Source organism: Taudactylus pleione, unplaced genomic scaffold (genome assembly GCF_031769625.1).
Source record: "Taudactylus pleione unplaced genomic scaffold, aTauple2 ptg000019l, whole genome shotgun sequence".
Classification (NCBI taxonomy): domain Eukaryota; kingdom Metazoa; phylum Chordata; class Amphibia; order Anura; family Myobatrachidae; genus Taudactylus; species Taudactylus pleione.
In genome coordinates, this window is record NW_028284421.1 from 28,861,036 (window position 1) to 28,886,816 (window position 25,781).

Consider the following 25,781-nt stretch of genomic DNA (forward strand, 5'->3'; position numbering starts at 1 on the left):
CAAATCAAGCTTTCTCAAATGGTTTCCAAAAGATAGAAAAAGTGGAACAACTCAAAGAAACAAACTTTACATTGAAGACTCTTTAGAGAAAATACTGTGTTAATGTAATGTATCCATTAACAACTTAAAGTACATAAACCATAGACATCAGATTCACATTACAGTTTGCCTCTTAAAAGCTCATCTTCTGGTCAGCTATCAGTTTGTTTACGGTTTATTAAAATTGTTGGTTGGTAAAATTAAAAACGTATTAGGAGATAATTTGCAAATGGTGCCCCGTGATTTCGACTGCCTAGGGGCCTCCACAGGGTTTAATCTGGCACTGCTGGGAGCTTGTAGCAGGGGAGGGTTAGGGTATTTACCAGCCGGCGTTGGAATCTCCTGCTGTCGGGCTTCTCATGTCGGGATTTGAACCGGTGGCTAAACAGCCACAGATATTACATACTGATTCTGAATAAAGGATGCCATCAATAAAGAGTGAGGTAAAGTCGCTTGAGAAACGGTCAGCTCTTCAGACGTGCGCTTTGCGCTTGTATAAATAGTATGAGGTAAAGGAAATAGGTATCATCTGACCTACCCTCCAGTTCAAACACTACTTGAAAGACTTGGAATACAGACGATGGGACTCAAGTAGACATGAGAGGAGATGCTTAAGTACAAACTGATATGTTCGGAAAATAGACTATGCTATACTATGTTGTTAGGGACGATAATAGTCAGGGTCTAGTAACTTGCCGATTAGTGTGGCACTACATATAAAGGACACTAAATATAGTGTGAATGCAACAAAGTTTTGAGAAAAGTTAGTAAATAATGTACCAAAGAGTGTGAGAGACCTTTCCCCTTGATGACACATTTGATAAAGATATATTGAAAAACTGAAAAAACATGTAGGATAAATTCATGTAAACTGCATCTTTGTAGTGAATACTTAGAGTTGTGGCAGGGTAAAAATGAAGATCAGAATTAAATGTAATTGGGAAAAAGTAGTTGCACAAGCACCCACCTTATAATGGTAAAAGTACCACCAAAATAAATGTCTGTATTCACAGTTAATACAGGATAAAATTCAAAAAGGTAGTCGCAAGCTTGGCTCCTCCCTAACAGCAGCGATCGCGCAAGTTTTAAAAATGACTGAGGATGGGGGGGGGGGGCTTTTCGGTAAACTGAACTTTTAGTGCGGATTCAAATGAGTGTTAATCATGTTGGGTTACATCCAGTGCATACTACTGCGGTTCCTAATTGGATACTGGATAGGGATGGAGTGGCAGCTGTTAGACACATAAATATATATTGCCCCTGAGGTAGGTCTGAGCTGCCCTCTCTAATTGCAGAATTCCCTGACTCTAGGAAAGATTTGGTTATAAGTGAGAAATTTATTACAGATTTGGGGAAGAAGTACACGTATCCCCTCATGTGTGAGTATAACTGCCGTTATTAAAAACGCACACCTTGGAGTAGCAAATACTAATGTGCTACCAGCTTCTTCTTTTCCTGTGGTTTTTGATTGGCACAAGATTTTTTTTTTACTAGGCAAAAGGAAAGTGAGGGGCAGAGGAATACAGTGTTCTCCCCAGGCTGTTTTTGGCGGGTGCACCACCCGGCAAGAAACAGCCTACCACCCTGCACTTTGGGAGCCTGCAAGTGGGGACAGTATCTGGGAGCTGTATAAAAAAGGACCAGAACCTACAGACTTTGCAGTTTTTTCATAATCAGATGACTGAGCATCTAATAAGAAGAGGAGACTTTATATATAAAATGTTATTTCAGATCATTAGAAGGTTATGGTTTAAAACATTTTATTATTGCAAAGGCCCCCACTCGGCTACTTCTTGATGACCAACCGGCTGGAAAAATTTTGTGGGGAGAACACTGGAATAGTTTTGTAAAGTGCTAGATAAAAGGTCTACCTACACTGGTGTGGGGGAATATAGAAACAAATGAGAACCGTGTATGATATATGGATGATTTACTTTTGTGATTCTCTGTCATATCTAATGGTGCGTACACATGATACGATAAAATGCACGATTTGAACGATAACAGACACTGAACAAATGTTTTCTCACCTCTCAGAAACAAGACCGGTTTTTAAGGACAAACTACAGCCATGACAAACAATGGTCCAATCCTCAGGACATTGGGCTGTATGTACTAAGCCTTGGAGAGAGATAAAGTACCAACCAACCAGCTCCTGACTGTCCCTTTACAGGCTGTGTTTGGAAAATGACAGTTAGGAGCTGATTGGTGCTTTATCTCCATCCACTTTCTCTCTCCACAAGGCTTAGTACATAGACCCCATTGTTTCACTCAGGGATCAAGAATTTTGACACTGGACTGGAAATAGGTTATACAAGACATTACACTGACTCAGAACAAACAGCAGATATACACAGGTTTCGTAGATTTTGTGAGGACTGTTGGAACTTGATTCTGAGATTCACTGTAAAGACTTTTGATTTTGCTTCTACGGGGGAGCACACTGAAAGGGGTATAGTTTCATTACTGCAAGAGGTGGTAGCTTAGTAGCGTGCAATACAGTACACGGATAAATTTGCACTGTTTGTACAGCGCAATAAGGTGCACAGAGCTGTTTGCACTGTGGGAACAGCACGCAATAAAATACACAAATGCGTTGGAACTGTGGGAACAGCACATAGCGTGCAATGAGAGGCACAAAGGTGTTGGCACTGTAGGAAAAGAGCACAATATGCAATGAGGCACAAATATGTTGGCACTGTGGGAACAGTTCAATAAGATGCACAAAGGTGTTGGCACAGTGGGAACAGCGCATAGCGTGCAATGATCTACACAAATGTGTTGGCACCGGGGTAACAGCGCGTAATGTGTAATGAGAGGCTCAGATCTGTTAGCACTGTGGGAACAGTGCGTAGCGTTCAATGAGATACATGGAGTAGATACAATAAACCTGGAGCTCAAAACCAGACAGCGAGTGTATCAGAGTATACACAGACGCAGCATCGGATCATCTGCGTGATCCTTGGCTGGCTGAGTCACCATGTGGACAGGCAGGCCGGCCATCGCAGACACAGATGCTGGCCTCTTGCCTCCTCCCCAACAGCGAAGATACGCCTCTGTTTTGAAAACTGAGGTCGTCGCCATCACCTCCCCACCCCCTTGCTATTAAGTTAATGCAGCAGGAGAACGCATGCCTTCTGCATGCATTAATGATCCAAGCTGATCATCTGCGTGATCTTTGGCCGGCTGAGCGACTATGAGGTCCTGCAGACCGGCCATCGCAGATGTCCAAAAGAGGCCAGGAAATATCCCCGTGCAGACGGAGAACCTGGTCTCTTCTCTCCCTGGAGGTTAGTAGTAACACCTGACAGAGGTGTCATGTAATCTCTAGCCTTAGGCAGAGTCTAGCTGGGATCTGTTGAGAATTAGGTTTGGGAAAGCCAGCAATCAGTGACCTGCTGAGTGTTTGGAATCAGGGTACTGTCCATGGCTGCTGGTACGGACATTCACAATTATGTCATTACCACTACAGGAGTTAGTTTCTCTCTCAAAACGAGTATGTTCAACACAGTGGGAATACAGAACTGGCTTTCCTTGACCTCATAAAAAGTCTGACATAAGCACTTGCATTGAGCATACCAGATAATGAAAAACCATTTGTTTTTTACCGTACTGAAGCTGCTGGTTGTGCAGCAGGGGCTTTAAAAGAGAATAGCAGAGTAGCTAGCAGACCAGTACTACAGTTCCCAATTGGATACAGTAGCAAGATCGCTCCCTACATGTCTAAAAAGACAGAAGCTCCACTTGTCAACAAAAGGGAGCATGTAGTATTGGATTGTGATTTATATATTACATGCAGTGTTTGCTCTTAATTTCGGTTCTAACTAGACAGGTCTCATCAACGAAATTCACTAGAGGAGTATATTTAACTGCAAATTAGTGGTGTGTTGGGCATATACACCAATCAACCATAACACTAAAATCACTGACAGGTGAAGTGAAGAGCATTGATTTCATTACAATGGCACCTGTCAAGGTGTGGGATATACTAGTCAGCAAGTGAAGTGTCAATTCTTGAAGTTGATGTGTTGGAAACATTAAAAATGGGCAAGCTTAAGGATCTGAGAGACTGACAAGGGCCAAATTTGTTATGGCTTGACGAATGGGTCAGAGCATCTGCAAAACTGCAGGTCTTGTGGGATATTCCTGGTATGCAGTGGTTAGTACCTTCCAAAACTGGTCCAAGGAAGGACAACCTGTAAACGACAGGGTCATGGGCACCCAAGCCTTATTAATGAGCATGCAGAGTGAAGGCTAGCCAGTCTGGACCAATCCCACAGAAGAGCTACTGTAGCACAAAATTGCTGAAAAAGTTAATGCTGACTAGGATAGAAAGGTGTCAATACACACAAGCGCAGCCTCAGGCCAGTCAAAGTGCCCATGCTGAACTCGGTCCTCTGCCAAAAGCGCCTACAATAGGCATGTGAGTGTCAAAAGTGGACCATGGAGCAATGGAAGGAGGACTACTGATTCACATTTTCTTTTACATTGTCACAAGTTATGCCAACCTCTGTGGGGTGTGGGGGAAGCGCCCTTTGTGGCAATTGTGGTATTCAATGGGTGCCATATAGAAGATTTATTTATCATTTGTGATGGACTCCTTGACATCACACTTTCCTTTGCTATTTAAATTCCAATTCTCACAATTTATCTTTCACTTACACATTTGACAGGTCTACAGTTAATTTCCTAGATGTGACTCTTACCGTAGTTGACAATAACATCAATACCTAAATTTTTTGCAAATCTGTGTATTCTAATAACTATTTACAGAAGGATATTTGTATTCAATGGCTTCTGTAAATATGATAAAGGAACAACTTTGCAGGGTAAGAAAGAATTGTTCCACAATAGACTCATTTGATATACAGACAGAAAAGATAATTGGACATTTTAAATATAGACCATATTAAGAACCACTGATTAAAAAAGCATTGGAAGACTCACGTCTCCATCAAACAGATCTAATTTCTGTGAGTAAAAGTTAATAAGTTCTCAGGTGTAGATTCAATAGCAATTTTTTCTACAGATGTTCACATCAGATTAAGAATATAATTTTTGAAAAGTAACATTTCCTACCATTATATACAAGCTAATTAAAAATCAGAGAGACTAGGGGGTAAATTTACTAAAGTGAGAGTTTTTAGAAGTGAGTTTTAGAAGAGATGTTGCCTATAGCAACCAGATTCTACTTAACATTTAACTAGCACCTTCTAGAAGATAATAGCTAGAATCTGATTGGTTGCTATGGGCAACATCTCTTCTAAAACGCACTTCTAAAAACTCTCACTTTAGTAAATTTACCCTTAGGAACGCTTTCATTGGGAATTGGCTAATAGAAAGACCAGTATATCATACTTACCGACTTTCTGGCAGCACTCTCTGGTAGGGGGCAGTCAAGACAATGGAGCAGGGGGCGGCTTAAGTGGGCGGTGCGGGGGCTTCATCGCGGCCCACTTTACAAGGCAGATAGTAAAGCAGGGGACTGGGCTACGATGACGCAATTCAGCGCAAATCGCATCATTTCCCCCCCCCCCCGGACCACCCACTATCGCTAGCTAGTGGGTGCTACCAGGTGCGGGGTTGGGGGGCAGATTGTCTTTCCAGGAGACTTGACTACTCTTGCGGGGGGCTGGGAGCAGCACCGGATTTTTGGGAGGCTCCTGGCCATCATGGGAGAGTAGGCAAGTACTGCACATTTCTATAAATGTGTAAACAAAAACGATGAATCACTTGTACATGGGTTGGGTACGGGATGCTGGCGCTCGGGATCCTGGTGGTCAAAATCCCGACGCTGGCATTCCGACAGAGTTACAATACCGACATTTGTCGGTAGGTATCCTAACCCTACCCCTCTCCCTAAACCTTACCTCCCCACCTAGTGCCTAAACCTAACCCTCCCCCTTTGTGCCTAACCCTCCCCCTAACCCCGCTACTTACCTTTGGGATGCCGGTGTCAAGATTCTGGCGCCAGTATTCTAAGCTCCAGCATCCAATTTGCCGGGATATTGACCGCATCCCCTTGTAATATACACTTCTTTATCAAATCCTCAAGTCACAATTGACATCAATTTATCAAGAGACTCACGATTTGTAGTGTACCTATTATGCTGTGATTGACCAAGATATTATGTGGACAAAACCACCTGCCCCCTGAAGAAAAGATTCCAGACGCAGAGTAGACATATTCAGAATAAAGTGGCTAATCACTATACATTTTACAGTTTGTCGTACTGGTATTCCAGAATATTTGAAACTACTGGGTCTGGAACACATAACCAGCACTGTATGTGGACAAAGTAAAAAGGTGCATTGAAAGCGCTGGTACGAAGATGAATACAATGTATTAAAATTTTAAATATATGAACAATGTATATAAAATGTATAATAATGGATGTGCTGCAATTAAACACAATAAACCACCCCAAGGTTTTTACTCCTTAGTAACTGTGGACAAGACAATACACTAAATGTACCGACTCAACACCATTTACCCTGATGATCTGAATAAAGCTGCAGAGCTCAATTGTATTATGCGATTATATGAGGAGTGACATGAAGGGAGGAGTCTGGTGAAATCCTAGCAACTGTCCAGTCACAAGATTTTCACACACCTCCCTGCCCTCAACTTCCCTATTTTTTCCTTCACCTTACTTTAATTTTACTCTACGCTTTCTTTTCCCATTTACAGATGTGATCTCATACACTAATGCCGCAGTTGTGCAAAACAGCCCTTCTTGGCGCGCTAGGTCTTGTGCAACGGTTTGCGCCAAGTGTTTTTCACACAAATTATACAATCCTATGTGACAAAACCGACTAATTAGACTGCACTAAATAATTTGATATGTGACTTTTGTATATCTGCAAATGAGTCTGAATCTGTATATGAAGTGCTATGATTCAGTGGCTTTTTTTCATGCCAAGTTCTGTTGTGCTTCATCTGCAACTTTGTACATATCTAGAACTCATTCCTGTACGATTAATGTCGCAGCCCGGCATCACTGGTACAGATTGAGTGGTGTTTTGCTGTGTCTGCAATGCGAATGAGAAAAAGTCTCTATGCTACACTGCATTGGGCAGCTCGTTAACAAGATTGCCAGATCTTACTGCATGTAGGTAAGATCTGAGGATACTAACGTAATTAGAGTACAGCGCTCTTGCTCTTATGGGTAGTGTCCCTAGCTGCTCCACAAATAGAGGTATCCATGCCTCTTATTCAGTACAAATATATAAGAGAAATGCGGTGCACTCTGGGGCACTCCTGTTAATTTCTGTGAGTGTAGTCCTGCTCAAATTCTCTCACTAATATGAATCTATATTTTTAAAGTAGTTGAATGACATCTGTGGAAAGCTCCTTGCTGTATGTCAATGGATAGTCCCGACTTTTAGTCTGTAGGAAGGGTGTTCTTAATGCACTCCAAAAACAGTCCATATAGAATCCCTTGACCCATGAAAAAGTCCAGAACCGGATGACACGCGTTGGAACATTCCTCCTATCGTACATACTATCTAAACGATTTAATCATACTATTGGACTTTTAACAAAGACTTGAATAAGAGTATTGATATGCATGCTCTTTTTTAGAATGCAGGACAGTGATGGGTCACTGATTACCATTCTGTACATAATAAAAGTGTTGTGGACATAAGTCCATAGTGTCCATTTCTAATAAGTATAGCACCACTTACCTGCACGTAATATTAACCCTCACCATCACATCTGCAAGCAACGGGACTAGGACAACCAGCAGGAAGCAAACTGCAGCATTTGGTAATTACACACTTTCCTACCTATCCTGCATAATAGTGTTTACCTAGTTCCTGATACTGTGCAATGTATTATATTGTACCATCATCATTTATTATTAGAACACCCATTCTACAGCCATAACGTGATTAACATTCTGGGACTGTCCATGAACATCCACCCTATAATACTTTTCTTTGGACATAACTAAAGACATCCTTATTATATGATACACTGGGATTCTATATAGACTGTTTTGTAGTGCATTAACAGATCTGAGGATCCGAAAAATAACCAGCGGGACTGCGCATTGGCATCGTTATCGTTGGACACTACATGATTTGGCGCTCCGATGCGTCAGAATCGGATAAATCGTGCAAAAAATAGTCTAGTTTGTAGGCACCTATAGAGTTACTATATATTTTTTTAAGTAGGACCTTATTTCAAACCTATGAATTCAGTATATGCTAATGCAGCTACCAAGTAACCATGGTGATCGCAATACACTATGCTTCTACACTCACATGACCAACAGTGAATCACATGAAGTATATTGCTTGACCAATGTCAATTAAGCAGCAACAGTTACGATGGTTACACCCGCACATCAGCATATACTGATTACAGAAGATAGAAGATCAAGGGGGCAATCCAATTAGCCGCGAGGGGTACAAATCGGATGAGTTTTGCCGTTGCCACGGCGTTCAAATGCTGCCAACAGCACTGCATCTCGCACCCCTCTTTTAGGCTAAACTCGCTCAATTTTGTACACAGCCCTATGGGGCTGCAAACAGTTTTGAGCGAATTCAGGCTGCCGTCAAGCACGCCCGTTGTCTTGATGATTCGCACCAGCGAGTGCATCGTGCATAATTGGATCGGGCCCCAAAAATGTTTCCGCTGCCCACTATTCAACATTAGACTTTTTTTTATACATTATATCAACATCCAGCCCAAACCCCTGAAACTAGAAACATGAGAATCGGGGAGCATATGCCTTCCATGACGTAAACACCCACTAAGCAAAGACTTTTCAAAATTTGACTCCTAAAGGGGGTGAAAAGGGCTAAAATGTTTCCTCCTTCTGTGCAATGTCCTTCCTGACTGACTCATCAATGCCCCACCCAAACCCCTGGACCTAGAAACATGAAATTATAATTCTGCCATGACGTAAGCACCCATCAAGCAGGGATTCTTTTAAAATTTAACCCCTTAACTGACAAAAAAAATTTTCCCAAAAACCGCTCCGAAATTGTCGTTTTTTTTTATGATTGAATTAGGTCAAGAACATATTTTTAAAACTAAAATAAATAAAAAAAAAATTTGTTGAAATAAACACCATAAAAATTTAAAATTTTTATGGTATACTGTAGTTCTGGTCATTGACAGCTGTACCATCAACGGCCGATTGGTTCAGCCATCGATAGAAACAATCGATTATTTGACATCGGTTGGGGGGCTCCACACACACACACACATATACATACATACACACACATTATATATATATATATATATATATATATATATATTATACACACACACACACACACACGTGTGATCTCCACACATGGATATATACATATACTGTGTATATACAGTATATATGTGTATGCGCGCATACACATATATATACTGTATATACACAGTATATGTATATATCCATGTGTGTAGATCACACGTGTGTGTGTGTGTGTGTATATATATATATATATATATATATATATATATATATATACATACATACATAGTCAGGTGCATAAATATTGGGAATTGACAGAATTTTCATATTTTGGCCTCTATTCACCACCACAATGGCTTTGAAATGAAACAAACAAGATGTGCTTTAACTGCAGACTTTCAGATTTAATTTGAGGATAATTACATCCAAATCAGGTGAACGGTTTCTTTATGTGCCTTCCACTTTTTAAGGGGCCAAAAGTAATGGGACTATCAACTCAAAAGCTATTTCATGGACAGGTGTGGGCTATTCCCTCATTATTTCATTATCAATTAAGCAGGTAAAAGGTCTGGAGTTGATTCTAGGTGTGACATTTGCATTTGGAATCAGTTGCTGTCGACTCTCAATATGAGATCCAAAGAGCTGTCACTATCAGTGAAGCAAGTCATCATTAGGCTGAAAAATCAAAACAAACCCATCAGAGAGATAGCAAAAACTTTAGGTGTGGCCAAATCAACTGTTTGGAACATTCTTAAAAAGAAAGAACGCACCGGAGAGCTCAGCAACACCAAAAGACCCTGAAGACCATGGAAAACAACTGTGGTGTATGACAGAAGAATTATTTTCCTGGTGAAGAAAAACCCCTTCACAACAGTTGGCCAAATCAAGAACACTCTCCAGGAGGTAGGTGTATATGTGTCAAAGTCAACAATCAAGAGAAGACGTCACAAGAGTGAATATAGAGGGTTCACCACAAGATGTAAACCATTGGTGAGTCACAAAAACAGGAAGACCAGATTAGAGTTTGCTAAACAACATCTAAAAAAGCCATTACAGTTCTGGAACAACTTCCTATGAGACAAAGATCAACTTGTACCAGAGTGATGGGACGAGAAGAGTATGGAGAAGGAATGGAACTGCTCATGATCCAAAACATACCACCTCATCAGTGAAGCATGGTGGTGGTAGTGTCATGGCGTGGGCATGTATGGATGCCAATGGAACTGGTTCCCTTGTATTTATTGATGATGTGACTGCTGACAAAAGCAGCAGAATGAATTCTTAAGTGTTTCGGGCAATATTATATGCTCATATTCAGTCAAATGCTTCAGAGCTCATTGGACGGCGCTTCACAGTGCAGATGGACAATGACCAAAGCATACTGCAAAAGCAACCAAAGAGTTTTTTAAGGCTAAAAAGTGGAATGTTAGGCAATGGCCAAGTTAATCCCCTGACCTGAATCCGATTGAGCATGCATTTCACTTGATGAAGACAAAACTGAAGGGAAATGCCCCAAGAACAAGCAGGAACTGAAGACATTTGCAGTAGAGGCCTGGCAGAGCATCACCAGGGATGAAACCCAGCGTCTGGTGATGTCTATGCATTCCAGACTTCAGGCTATAATTGCCTGCAAAGGATTTGCAACAAAGTATTAAAAAGTGAAAGTTAGATTTAGGATTGTTTAGTTTGTCAATGTCCCAATATTTATGGACCTGACTGTATATATATATATATATATATACATACACATATATACACACACACTTTATAATATATATATATATATATATATATATATATATATATATATATATATATATATACACACATATACATACACACACATATACACACACATATATATAGGGGTTTGCTTCTTATACATGGGGTGGGGCTTGCAAAAATGGGGGTGGAGAGGAGGGGTTGGCTCTTTGGCCAGTGGCTGCTCCCTCTACTGTTTGCAGCCGCTGGGGAGCCGCTAATAGGCATTGGGACAAGGAGGGGGCAGAGAAAAGGTCAGCGCTGAAAGAGCTACCTTCTAATTGCCCGGCGGCTGCTCTGTCTAGTTTGCAGCCGCCGGGCTGCTACTAGCGGGGGTGGAGAGAGAAGGACAGCGCTGTCCTTCTCTGCCCAGCGGCTGTTCTGTCCAGTTTGCAGCCGCCGGGCTGCTACTAGCGGGGTGTCCTTCTCTGCCCGGCGGCTGCTCTGCTCTGCTATCAGCCGCCGGGCTGCTGCTGGCTCCGGAGGAGGGAGAGAAGGACAGCGCTATCAGCGATGCCTTCTCTGCCCTGCCAGTAGCCGCTGGGCTGCTGCTCTCCGGAGGTGGAAGAGAAGGACAGCGCTATCAGCGCTGCCTTCTCTGCCCTGTCAGCGGCTGCTCTCCAGAAGGGGAAGGGAGGGAAGGACAGCGCTATCAGCACTGCCTTCTCTGCCCTGTCAGCAGCCGCGGGCTGCTGTCGGGGGTGGGTGTGCCTTCGTTGGGCTGTCTGATCACTGCTAGAAGTGATCGGCCGGCCCACGGGGAGGGACAGTGTGCAGAGGGACCAGGAGGTCCCTCTGTGATTGGCGGCTGCTAGAAACTTATTTTCCAGCCGCCCACAGAGCTTTCCTGACTGGTCGTATCAGATATGACCATGTCAGGGAAAGCCCAATCTGGTATGGTCGTATCTGATACGACCATGCCAGGCAAGTGGTTAAGGGGGTGAAAAGTGAGAAAATGTTTCCTCTCGACCGTGGTGATTGGATGACAAAGCAACAATGTCCAAAGTCCTGTGGGACTGTAAGCTCTTTGCCTGAATGGAGTGGCGGCTTCAGAGGTGGGGATGCAGCGCTGTCCAGTATTCAAATAGGGGGAGCCACACCAACTGCCAGTGATGTTTGGCAGCATTTGGGGTGATAGTTGGTGTGGATCCCTATTTGAATATTGGACTGTGCTACAGCCCTACCTCTGGAGTTGCCACTGCTAAGGACTTAACACTTTGACTAGGTTTTTTTTTCCATTTGGATACTTCACTTGCTTTGTATTTGTATTTTTCATCTCTCCGAACATGGCAATTGAGTTTTTGAATGTTAAAGGGGAGATGGTGCCTCACAGGGATGCAGTTAGGATTCCGACTAGCGGGATGCAGTCTGCCGGAACCGGAATCCCGATCGCCGAGACAACACCGGCGCCAGAATCCCGACATGCAGACGCATCCCAATTGTAAGGACAGCGGGGAAAGGTAAGTATCAGCCGCGGAGAGGGGGGGGGGGTGAAGACTAGGCGCCCCGAGGAGAGTTAGCGTTCGGCTGCGGGAGGGGAAAGGTTAGGTTTAGGCTCTGGACGGGGGGAGGGGGGGGAGAGTTATTTTCATGCACCACCAGGGGGGGTTAGGGTTAGGCACTAAGAGGGGAGGGTTAGGTTTTGGCACTTACCGGGAGGGTTAGGGTGCGGGGTAGGGAGGGTTAGTATAAGGGTGCAGGAGAGTAGGGTTAGGGGGTAAATAGGACAGGGGAACATTACTTACCGTTCCCCTGTCGGGATTTTAATGATCGTCCATCTGTATTTCATACCAATTCCGCCTCACACCATTGTCTACATCACAGGGGATGGAGCCTGTCTGTTCCAGTCTCTCCCCTATCTCATGTATCACACCAGGTAATGGCTAGGAAGCTGCATGAACTAATTGTGAGGCAGGTGGTGGAAAACTGGGAGGAGTGCTCCATCATGTCCCATGACAGCAAGGAGGCCAGCTACACCAGCTCTGCTGAGTACCTCCTTGACATGTTCCAACCCTTTACTAATGGTGGTTTATGCAAACTGGTGGTGGCTGGGCAACTGTTCAAGTTAATTTTCGTGATTTAGACTTAGGGTCTATTTACTAAGCCTTGAGATAAAGTACCAGCCAATCAGGTCCTAACTGCCATGTCACAGGATGTGTTTGAAAAAGGACAGTTAGGAGCTGGTTGGTACTTTATCTTCGTCCACTTTATCTCCATTCAAGGCTTAGTATTTAGACCCGTTAATCTTGATACTAGCATGCTCCTTTACACCAAAGGCATAAAATAAACAAGCATATAACTTAAGATGGTATAAAGGAAATTATAATATCTAAGGTCTACCCAGGTGAAACTGGGTACATCAGCTAGTGTATTTATAAATCTAGAGACCTCCTCTACTCTACATTTATCAGATTTTCTTATTAGGATTATTTAATTAATTTACTGTGTGTGAGTTTGCTTTGCTATTCCACATCCCAAATTCAGGTGCAATACACTTCATAACGCTTACAGTAGTATACAGTGTATAGGTGCCCAAATGGGGAAAATAATACATATTCAGGGCCCCACTTAACAATGAAGCATAACCCCTTTAGTGATTGGGGTTATGTCATCCATTCTGTATTCAACAAACAGCGGTAAGCTAAGATTACCACTGTTTGTTACTTCATCGCTCTCGCCATCTTTACATGCCGACAGCAAAGCCTTCCAGGCACTGCTAGGTTACAGTACCATGCACATGCGCAGACGGAACGCCGATTGCACAGAAGCCTGTTGCTGGCAGATTTAGGCTGCCAGCAGCTGAGCAGAGGACCTCACAGATGAGGATGACTTCACTGGACCTCGCCAGAGGGGTAAGTATTGATAAATAGTAGTGGCATTTTCATTTGTATCACAGTGATACTAAGTGAAACATGCTGCTGGTATTAAGCTTCATTCTTTTGGGGCCCTAAGTGCCAGATCTATTATGATTTCTGCAGTTCAGGTGAATATTGTCTGGAAATCACCAGACAATCACTAAGGGCCTCTCATCTTCCAAATGAGGATACTCCCTCTTGGTCATGATATAAGGTCATGATGCCCTCCCTCTTGGGTACAAGCAACCTACACTGTAAGGGGGAGGAGATTTTAGGAAAGTTCCCTTCATTTGAACCCTTGCAGTCCTTAGTACGGAATGTAGTCGGCGACCTGGCATTCGGGATGCCGGCGGTCACAATCCCGAGCCCACTTAGGTTGCAGGAGGGGAAGGTTAGGATTAGGGTACTTAACTTGCATACATCGCGATACTGACTGTGGGGATGCCGCTGTTGGTACTCTGACCGCCGGCATCCCGACCGCCAGGATCCCGTATCCAACCCCTTAGTATGAGTCGCTTGTGTCATTAACAGTAAAGAGGTTAAAAGGATCCTTGGCATTTACTGGGAATCTGTATGAATTACCGCCGGACGCAAGTTCAAATCCAGACAGCGGCTGCCCGACATGGGTGAAAATCCCGATCGTCCTCAGGTAAGTATTTACTAACCTAACCTCCCCCCCTAACCCTCCTTAGGGGTGCCTAACCCTAACCTTCCCCCCAGTGCCTGACCCTAATCCCCCCTCTAAATGCCTAACCCTAACCCCCCCTTCCCCGCCACCTAAACACAAGACCCCCGGGGGGGTGCCTAACCCTAAATACCCCCCGGGGGTGCCTAACCCTAACCCTCCCTCCCCATGCCTAACCCTAACCTCCCGGGGGGGGTGCCTAACCCTAAGTCCCCCCCAGGAGCCCTAAACCTAGCCCTTCCCTCCCCGCGGCTGTCTAGATTTAGACGTCTGTCGTTTAACCCTCGCCGGGATAAAGCAGTCGGGAAGCCGGCCGTCGGGATTACGTCCGCCGGCTTCCCGACTGCATACCATTTACAGTATGTACACACAAAGGATAAAGCAACACAGAAATAAATTAAAACTGACAGTAGTAACTGAATGGGGTAGCACATTACTGGGATTTAAGGTAATGTTTTATAATATCATGCCTCTAAGCATTATACATATATACACTAAATATATGATCTCCAATTTATTTTTGTGCGGTCTTACTGTATGTTTGATAACTAAGAGAAAGGATGGATTAATAGTATGGTTTGTTAACATGTATAATACACTATAATGCTGTGGATGAAAGATGTGTTGAACACGTAATGGTGAGCTATTCAACATGGAAGTCAAATAGAATGTGTGATACTTATGCGGTATAGAACCCAGCCAAAGAAAGAAGTTGTTTGGGTAGTTCAGAAGGGATACATTTAGTGTAACAACTGGGACTCTCTGTCTATGCTCACTAGTTGAACAAGACAAAAAGGCTTTATTAGGTCTGAGGAGAAAGAGATTTTGCAAATGTTGTGGGTTTTGATGCAACTAAAATCGTGCTAAAAAGGCAAACTGATTTATACCACAATAATTAAGCAAATGGGTTATCTAGGATTTGCCCTATGGTTATGTGTAACCGTAGGAAAAAAACACCTGAATTTCTTACTAAACATGGTTAACTATTTTTACAAACTATATACCAGTTGATTTTCATTATGCTCAACATATGCCTTATAAAAAATGCCCCACAACATAAAATATTTAAATGCCCCTATTCTTGAATTGTATTTCTTGAAATGTGAAGCAAACACCACACGCTCATGATGAATGAAACATATGGCTATAGATGTGGTGGAAAGCAGTCTCAAATACTCTGCATGTGGCTATAAGGAATACTTTATAGCAATATTGATCTATTACAAGTCTCTAACCTTTTTTCTTTAATTTATTTCCATTCATGCATATCTGTATTGAATCAATGTATTATATTAATGAGTTTACATAGTATTTCAATAGAGCAGCATTATAACTAGCAAAGAGAGAGACAAAACACACACATAGATCATTTGAAAGTCACCTTGGTGGATTTCATAATGAAGGACACAAAACAGGAAAATAGAGACAGAAGAAAAATACACAGGCAGTGCTTGTACTGAGCTTTCTTACCAGTAGTGTATGTCCTTGGGAGATGAAAAATTGACCTGTATTTAAGATACTAAGGGTGATGCTACCAGATTCTTCATTTGACTCAAACACCTTAAACAGATAAAAGATTTAGACAGACGTTAAAACCCTAAAACTGAAATTTTCAGATATGATTTGTGAAGGTAAACTAGATTGTTTAGTGTTGCCCAGATCTGCTGCAGGTCAAAACATCAGTCCAATGCTTCCTTGTATGAATTGGAAAGCAACCCACACATCATTTATATGAAGTGTAAATTCTTCAGTAATTACACATATTTTGATTATATTTATATAATTTTTTTTTTACATTTCTGGGTTTTCATGTTCATTACAAATTTTTGCCATTTCCTCTATACCACTTTCACCATAACTTGATAAATGCCATATATTCAACTAGGGAAGTGCAAAATATGGACAACAAGTAGTACCAGAAAATGCAATTAGCTAAAGCTGAGCACACACAGAAACAATGTCGTTCCGATTTGGCCAAATCGTAGCATCTCGTTTAGTGTATGCGCATGATATGCACGCTCCCATACGATGTTGTCAGGTTTAACGTGCTGCACATCAAACCTGACGATATTGCTTGCGGCTCCAAGCATGTTAAAGAAGGACGGAACGAGGGATCGTTCCGACATACATTACTTATTTCTAATGTGTACCCAGGATTCGATATTTCTCAGTTGTTTTCATTGTTTGGCAATATAATTAGTATCTCCTTGTATTCTATAATCTTCACGTTGTTTTTAAAATAGTCAAATGAATAAAAAAATTAATAAAAAAAAAAAACAGAGAACCACATTTATTTTCTATAAACAAGAACAGGGAACAAACAGCAATAATTTGCTCAGCCTGGCAGGTGGTTGTAGGATGTGGTGGATCTCTTGTAAGCACCCATTGCTTTTGCTACCTTTCATAGAGGGTAAAGCGAGTTTACAGTGTGCTTATAAATGTACATGGTGGACATATCTTTTACTTGAATTATCTTATTCAAAAAAGAAAATAGAACACTGCACCAGTCATATCATTAATATGTGGAGTAAACCCCCAAATGTTACTATTCATGAATCCATGTTATTTAGTACTGGGGGTGCTGCCGAATGACAACCAACGAGTAATTCATCAAATCAAAAAGAAGGAAAAGAAAGTTGTCTTAAATGGCGCACTGGTATGAAAATAAAAATTAACGTTTAATGAATCCCATTAAAATATTATAACATCAAAAGCGAAATATTTAAAACTTGTTATACACACACATACACATTCAGTAACTGTAATACAAACAAATGAAATGACAGAAAGAAACAGAAAAGTGTGGAATAATTAAAATTCCACTAGACACTGGTTATATTTTAATGTATATTATATATATGTTCCGATGTATGAGTTGGGTGGCAGCATAGATATGCTCACAATCTGGGAGGAATTTATATCCTATTATTGGATCACTAATCCAATCATATGGGAACATATGTCATTGGACGTAACCCTGTAAGGGATATCTAATTACGTTAATCGTTATATAAATTATAACGGATCCATGGTATATGATTCAATATTAATTCCTCTACCAATTTGTAAAGAATCAATAATTTAATAGTTTGTAAATGATGACATATATTGTCATACGTTACTACACATTTGAAATTCACAGATGTTAATCCATGTTAATATTGGCTTCATAAATTGCCTATCATGAACACCGTATCATTCATTGTTCCAGCAATTCAAATTAATTATATATTCTTGTAAACCACATATATTTCTCTGTTAGGTAGTTTAGGTTGTAAGTATTCTATTACAGTATATGCGTATCATCAGAACATTCAAGCAAAATAGATCATATACTTATTTTATTAGAGTTGTTATATACCAGGTTGCGTGACGATATTTATTCTCAGAAATCCCACAATATAATCTGTAACTAACCGGAATGCTTCTTACTCAATATTGGGGTTGGTTCATACAAATGTAATAAATGTATCGATCGTTGGACATAACAATGTTCTCTGTAATGTATCTACTCCCCAGCTGCCACGTTGTATCTAATCAGGCTGCACTATGTATCTGGTACTTTCATCACACGGGTATTTCGTTATATTGGACCTTGAATGTCTGCAAATATACGCCGAACTGTTTATATAAGATACAGAAACCAAACTACCTATAATTATCGATAATATCGATAATTATCGGCCGCTCGTTCGTTCCGAGCGATGTTAGCCCAACTGCGCATGCGTACGGATCGTTATACGCATGCGCTAACCAGTCAGTGCGGCCGAAATTCATGTGCTCGCAAAACAGCGAATGCCTGCTATTTTGAGTGACAGAAAGAGGCGTATGTGGGTGGTAACAGGGGAAGGTGCTTGAAAATGGGGAGTGGAAATCAGAACGCAGGCGTGCTTAAAGGTCAAAACGGGCGTTTTATGGGTGTGCATATTTAAAACAGCAGCGTCATTGACTACGTCACTGGGTTATTTTATAGTCAGAACTGCTCGCAAAATTGTGGTAGCAAACACCAACCCCAAGAATAGCGAGCAGTTCATACCCTTGTCGATGTACTCGATTAATCTAATAAATAGCGGACATGACGTAGGATGCGAGCGGCCAGGGGGCGTATTTTTCCAAAAAACGAACGCAAGTTTTGTTCGCTCGTGAACAGACCGCAAACAGCGAACAGTTCATTTGAATAGCCACCCCTTGTTTTAGAACGAACGACCGCAAATAGCGAGTGGCTCTGAATGAGGGCCTTTGTTAAGAGCACCCATTCCTTCTACTTCTGTGACCACCCACAGCTAGTGCGAGCGGTCAGGATGATGGTCGCGATGGTCAAGACCATCGTGACCATCGGACTTGCGACGAGACCCTTGTGGTAGGGTCTCATTGCCGCAAGTCCCAGTGGACTTCTTGCTCTTACAGAGCAAGAAGTCCACCCACTGACATCACTTGTGATGTCAGTGGGCCGGCCCTAGACGGTAGGCGTTCCCATGGGAACGCCTCCATCTGGGCAGCCATGCCCCCGGCACACCCACCAAAGGGGGCGTGCTGTCACTCAACATCGACAGCACACCCCCTTTGTAGCGAGACCCGGAGCAATGGCTTGCCCGTCGCTATCCGGGTCTCGCGCATGCGCACTGGGCCAACATCGACCCGCTTGCGAGCGGGTCTGAATCAGGCCTACTGTCCTAAAGAAGTTGGCCATTGACAAGTTTTAGAGGTATCTCTTCAGACACTGAAGTTTTGTCCTGCTCTGTGTTTATTTTTGTTCCAATTACTTCTAATCCAACCAATTCTCTGTAGAAAAGAGATGAGTCAGAAGGATGTTGTTCAAATAGTGCAATGCTGCTATACCCTGCATCCTGAATGCATCCATCAGAATTATTAATACATTGTAGAAGGTACTGCGAGACCCTGGGAGTCCAAATGACAGGCACATGAATTGGACATGCTGGTCCAGACAAAAGACAAAACTATGGTGTTGTGGTGTCATTGGAACATGTAGATATGTGTCATTTAAGCTTATTGACATCAGGATATTTCCTTTTTCTAAATTACATTGAGAATATAGATCCTTGATTTCATATATAAAGTTTGTCTCTGCACAAATTGCTTAAGTCGAGAGCGGTTTGAAAACCTCCTGTTTTTCTACCAGGAAGAGAAGCGGATGCCTCTTTCGGTGACAGGTACTGCAGAAATTACCTGCTTTTGTTATGGGTGTGTGTAAAGTGATTTGTAAAGCTTTCACTTGTACAGGAAATGGTCTGAAATTTTACAAATACAGTTTCACTTAAAACCAACTTGTATCCCTTGTTTATAATGCAGCAATGTTGAAATTCTGCCACGCAATGGATCTGTTGAAGGTTGCATTGTTCAGTAGTCAATGCAGATTTCTTGATGGTCATGCTCTACAAGGCCAAAATGCATAGGTTTTTTAACTGGACTGCTGTCTCAAAGACACAGGAAACAATCTACCTCTTCCTTAGGTAGCTGATGTGCTTAAGTTCTGTGAGTTTCTGAATCACACCTCTTGATAGGAATTACCATTGCTTCTTTAGGGCACCATACTGCAGGCTGTGCCTGTAAAACGCAGTGTTGCAGCTTCCAGCATGCTTTCCTTCTAAAGGTGAAGCAGACATTAAGTAACATGTTTGGAGCACACTCCATATGACGAGCCACCATGCTCTTAATTTGAACCTGGTCAGCAGATTTGAATAGATGTTGCAAATAATGTACTCGCTACCCTAATGTAGCAAAGAACTTTCTTGGGAGATGTTCTAATGGGCATAGCTCTGGTTTAACCAGTGTGGCAAGATCAGGCTAAGGGTACCATTTCCTGAGGTTAATGGTTGCACTTGTCTTGCAGCAACGAAGAAGTGGTACACCAGTCCAGGGGATTGGTACAGGACGCAGGCGCTCAGGACCCCAGTGATCAGAATCCCGACAGGTTCTCGGTATCCTAATCCTGTCGGTAGGTATCCTAGCCCTCCCCGATGCCTGAACCTAACCTCCCAGCACACAAAACCTAACCCTCCCCCTTTAGTGCCTAACCCCGAAGTTCCTACATTTAATTCGGCTACATATTTTCGGGATTCCAGCGGTTTGGATGCCGGCACTGGGATTCTGACAGGTGTCAGGATTCCGGCACCGGCATTCTGACTGCCGGAATCCCTGCCGTCGGGATATTGACCAAACCCCCAGTCCAGGGCATTGGTACAAGTAGTCACAGATTGTTTTAATTATCAGCAGAAAAACAAAAAAACATTAAAGTAAAACCCGTCCGGTTCTAACTAAAAAAAAAAAATAAAAGATTCCCTCTGAGTGGAGGGACCGAATGTCTCTCTCAGAAAACAAAAATCTTTAAGTCAGCACTTACATTCCGTAATCACAGTGACTCTCAACAGGCCCATGTTCCCCAGGAAGTGAGACTGACTGCAGAGACTGATACACCCTTTATCAGCATCTCACAGGTGGTCTGATTATCAAGGCTGCTAATCTGCTTCTATCTACTAGACAGAAGCTAAAAACATGGGGCATATATATCTCCCCTTGACACCCTTTCCAGTGTTTTGGTCACACCAGGAAAGTAACTAATGCTAGATTTAAAAACAAAAATGAATACTAGCTCCACAAAGAAGTGAAAGGACCCTTCCAGGGTCTCAACTTTTATTCCTGTCTCTACTCCGCTGATTAACACTTGCATTGGTTCTCTCATCCCTGTGCCAAGGTAATTTTTTGATGTTTGTGTTTGTCACATTATAACATTAATATCATTGATCTTTTTTATGCAGTACCCACACAAATTTGTTTTGAGATTTCAAGAAAGTGAATCAAAAGCAAACTATTTTTTTTTCTATTCATAAACATAGCGAAATACTAGGTTGTTCTTGTTTCACCAATAATTCACTTGCAAAATAGCAAAAAGCAGGATTCTAACTGTGGGTTTTGAAAAAAATAAAATCTATACTTAAAATGAAAAAAAAAATGTTTTATATATATATATATATATATATATATATATATATATATATATATATATATATATATATATATATATATAATTTATTTATTTATTTTTTTAAAATTTACACCATCTTGATTTAAAACACTTTGAGTAGAAAGAATAGTGTGGTAGCTCAACAAGGCTTACCATTGTTTGAAATAGAGAACCCACTGCATTAAAAAAGGGACCATTTTTAATATGTGGCACAAGATGTGGGAAATATGGACTTAAGATACCCCTCATTTACATGGACGTCAGCATACTGCCCTAGGACCGGCCCCATTGCTACGCAGGACTGCTCATCAGTGATTAGCGCTTGTGGGAAAAAGGATATTTTTCTTTTAGCACTTTGCTGTGGATGACGAGTGGGACTCATCAATCGGCAGTTTTAAGGTACACTGAAATGCAAAAAGTCATGGGATAGATGCCTAGTATCATATAGAATCCCCGCTACCCCGGCGAAGTGCAGCAACTCGACTAGGTATCTATTCCACAAGTGACTGAAAACCTCTGGAGAGATGTTTAACTATACAGTCTGGATAGCTTTCCATAGCTCCCTATTTGTAGGTGCAGGATCTTGTGTGTGAATGGACCTCTTCACCACATCCCATAAATGCTTAACTGGGTTCATGTCAGACAAACGTGGTGGCCACACCATTCGCCGGAACTCTTAAGAACGCATGTTGGCAGAAACGTGCATTACATTTTAGCCTAAGTTTCACTAGTAAGTACTTTAAAAGAGGGGAATAAAGAAACGAAAAACAGTTTATTTTACTTTTAAGCAGCGTATTATCGATTCCTCATTGTTTTCAATGTTTAGAGCTTGCCGCACAGTTCAGTGATTCACTGAATGGAATCGCTGATTCTCTTCTACTATCCTGCATTGCATTCAAATTTGATTGGTTATTTTATTGGTTCCAAATAAGCCTAGGGGGTGTCGCGCGCCCTCTCGTGTTTATAGGCCTCTAGTGTAACATTACCACCCACTTGCTAGTGGCAATAGGGATTTTAGTGTTCCCGCTAGCCAGCAGACAGGACACAGACTGCACGCTCCAGAAATTGGGCGTGTCCTTATGACACGCCCCTAATTTGTCACACTTGGGCACGTGCCCAGCACTTGGAGGTGCTGGGCTTCTCCCAAGCTCTCTCCTCACGGTAAAAAGATGCCGTGCTCATGCTCACAGCATCTATTCACCAGGCGGTGATTGGTCACCACAGCTTTTCCCACCCACGGGACACTGCGGCCCACGGGTGGCAAAGGCAGAGGGCAGACTGTTTTAGCGGGGCACCGCTAAAAGGGTAGGGTGCATTGTGGCCCTTTAAAAACAGGCAGGGCGCTGCATGCCGCTAAAACAGCCTGGCTGGAACACTAGATCCCCCAGTGGCAATAGACCCCAGCAGCATTAACTTCCACCCCCTAATGGTCAAAAATTCCCTGTGGCATAACCCTCGCACTCAGTCAGAATGTGTCTGCTCTCAATTCATGATTTACAGCATGGGCAGTGTGCATTTCCGTACAGGGTGGGTGCAGCGCCCAGCTAAAAGTGCAGGGTAGCAACAGTAGCTTGGTGTGTGGGCAACTTCAGGCTCTCAAAGTATTATCTGAATAAAAAAATACGAGCTTTCACTCAGCCTCTAGCAGTATGAGAAACAAATCTAAAAAAAAATAATAATCTATTCCTAAAACATTGGACAGTTGCGTTTACAGAACTTAATTGCAACTTTTGAATCATGCTCCCCAAAAATGTGGAGGGATATTCAGCACTAATTACCCAGTCTCATTTCTCATATTAAGTCAGATCAAAAATCTGAAAAAGTGTACATTTCTTGTACTGATCCAATTACTTAGATCAAAATGCATGTCCTCCCATGTTTACTGTATCTCTTTCAAATTTTCTGCATAAGATTATCACTTTTGGATTTCTTAGGGGTATATTTGCTAAAGTAAGAGTTTTTAGAAGTGGAGATGTTGCCCACAGCAACCAATCAGATTCTAGCTATTATCGTCTAGAAGGTGCTAGTTAAATGTAAAGTAGAATCTGATTGGTTGCTATGGACAACATCACCACTTCTAAAAAGTCACTTTAGTAAATATACCCCTTAGATTCAAAAATAGTGATGAAATTCAAGCATGCATCCTTTAATGATAACTTGCAGCCAGTGGTCTTGGGCATCCCTAATTTCGATAAATATTGCTCAGCTAGTGCAGCAGGTGTTTTTTCCCGACATTGAAGAAGTGATGCAGAAGAGCACTTAGGTTATTTTTTTCATTTTTTTAAGTGGTCCCATCAAATTTGGGGTACATGAAAATGGGTACTAGCATATTTTGATGTCCCTAAAGTAAGTTTTTAAAAATTCTACAATTGTGCACCTGCCGCTATAAATCTATTCTAGAAAACACCTGCCGCATACTTGCAGAATAGCCGTGAACCTATTTCCCTATTGTTAAACAATTTTTTCCCAATTTTTTTTTTCACCCCAATTTTTAAATTAATTTTTTGGGGTGTCAATATTTTTTTTTTTTTACTTTTTTTGACACAGTACTTTTTTAAATGTCATTCCCAGGGGTGCAGGCTATTTTTTTTTAAGCCTGCACCCCTAAACCCCAATTCAGCATTTTTTTCGACACCTATTCAATGGTGAAAAGTTATCCCCGTTTTTTAACAAAGACTTTTCGAACCTGCGAAAAGTCTTTGAAATTGAATACGGTGTAAAACTAAAACCTGCGATAATGACTTCATAAGTGCGATATTAACGCAAAAATGAGGTTTTCGCTCCCATATTGAATACCCCTAAAAGAGTCTTATTCTGAGTCAGACACAAAGTGTTGGCATATAGATGTGTACTCTAATCGCACAAGATAACTCAGTTTAGAGACACAGATTTTGCAACTTAACCGCCCCAAAATACTAATCTTAAGTACCTAGTACACTAAGCTAAATAAGATGCTATAAGCAAGTAAGACGCAACATTGAGGAAAAAGTATGCAGTCTGTGTCAAAAGGCAAAAGACAGGTCCAATAATAGTGATTTGCACCATGTATCAATATGCTATACGAATTGCTTCACAACAAAAAAATAATTTTAACTACCTAGCACTCTAAGAAGTCAATCCAATTAGGTGCGGGTTGATTTCTGCAAGCTGTTCTCAGAGGGAACTCGCACATGCACTCCAAATCCAAACTCCTGCCGCTTTCTCAGACTAACTTTTAGTGCGTAGCCCCGAGCAGGTAAAAATGGAGGGAAAATGTTTATTTTATGGTAAAAAGGTTGGGACAAAATGCAGAACTTCTGGTACGGCTTTGGTGCAGATTTTCCCACATAGAATAAATGCTTAGCCAAGTATGGGGACTAACGGTACACGAAGGCATGTATCCCGGCATAGGAGAAATCAATGGCAAGCGCCTGAAACCAGGACATGACAGCTTACTGAACCTCACAGTTGGTTGCGAATCGTCTTTCACCCAGATGTTTCTTCCATGGTTCAAAAATATGGAAATCACTTGGAGCCAGGTCAGGGCTGTAGGGAGGATGGTCTAGCTCCTCCCATTGGTAACGATACAACAACTCATGTGTGTGAGTTGGGGTACGAAGTGTGTTTCCATGTCTTGGATGCTTGCTTAGTCTTCGGTGTCACATGATGCTCCCATGTTTCATCCCCTGTAACAATACACTTCAGGCAACAAACGATGTGGGCCTCCAAATACACAACCACAGCCTTTGGAAGAATAGACCAAGGTGATGCTCCACACTTCAAGTAAAACATGCAACTATATACAAAAGGTTTCTCCTCCACTGATGCAGTGTAAAACAAGAAATGAACAGTCACAGTAAGTTCACATTCCTCATAGAATGGAAACTAGTGGATGTTTCTCCTTTTCTTTATCACCAACAAATCAGTCCATCGAATTTAACTATCTTAAAAGTGTATCACTGTCTCCGTGTGATGTGTAGTCAGCAGTATCACTATGTAGCTCATAATTAAGATATTGGCTTGTTGTAAAGAACTGGCTATGGGTAGTCCTTTAAGAGCAGTGTGTTATAAACACCAGAGTGTTATAAACACCTTCAAAGAAAAAAGCATACCTTCTCTATACACATGTAAAACAAGCATGAAGGTCTGGCAACATGCCTACAACATTTTTCCATGAGACGTTCTTATACATGCACCACATGGCAGTCACTCAGTTATCCATATTTCACAGACAGAGCAAACAGTCAATACACAGAACGGACTGTCTGCTCTTG

The 25,781-nt window shown here is 41.8% G+C and overlaps 1 protein-coding gene across 1 annotated transcript in view; it reads right to left on the bottom strand.

The window, feature by feature from the left end:
• REC114 (REC114 meiotic recombination protein) overlaps nt 1–25,781 on the bottom strand; it is a 286,120-nt gene that overhangs the window by 208,627 nt on the left and 51,712 nt on the right. Inside the window, exon 2 of the mRNA XM_088446220.1 lies at nt 16,017–16,106. Within this exon, the coding sequence (XP_088302346.1) occupies nt 16,017–16,106 (90 nt within the window). The remainder of the gene's footprint in view (nt 1–16,016; nt 16,107–25,781) is intronic.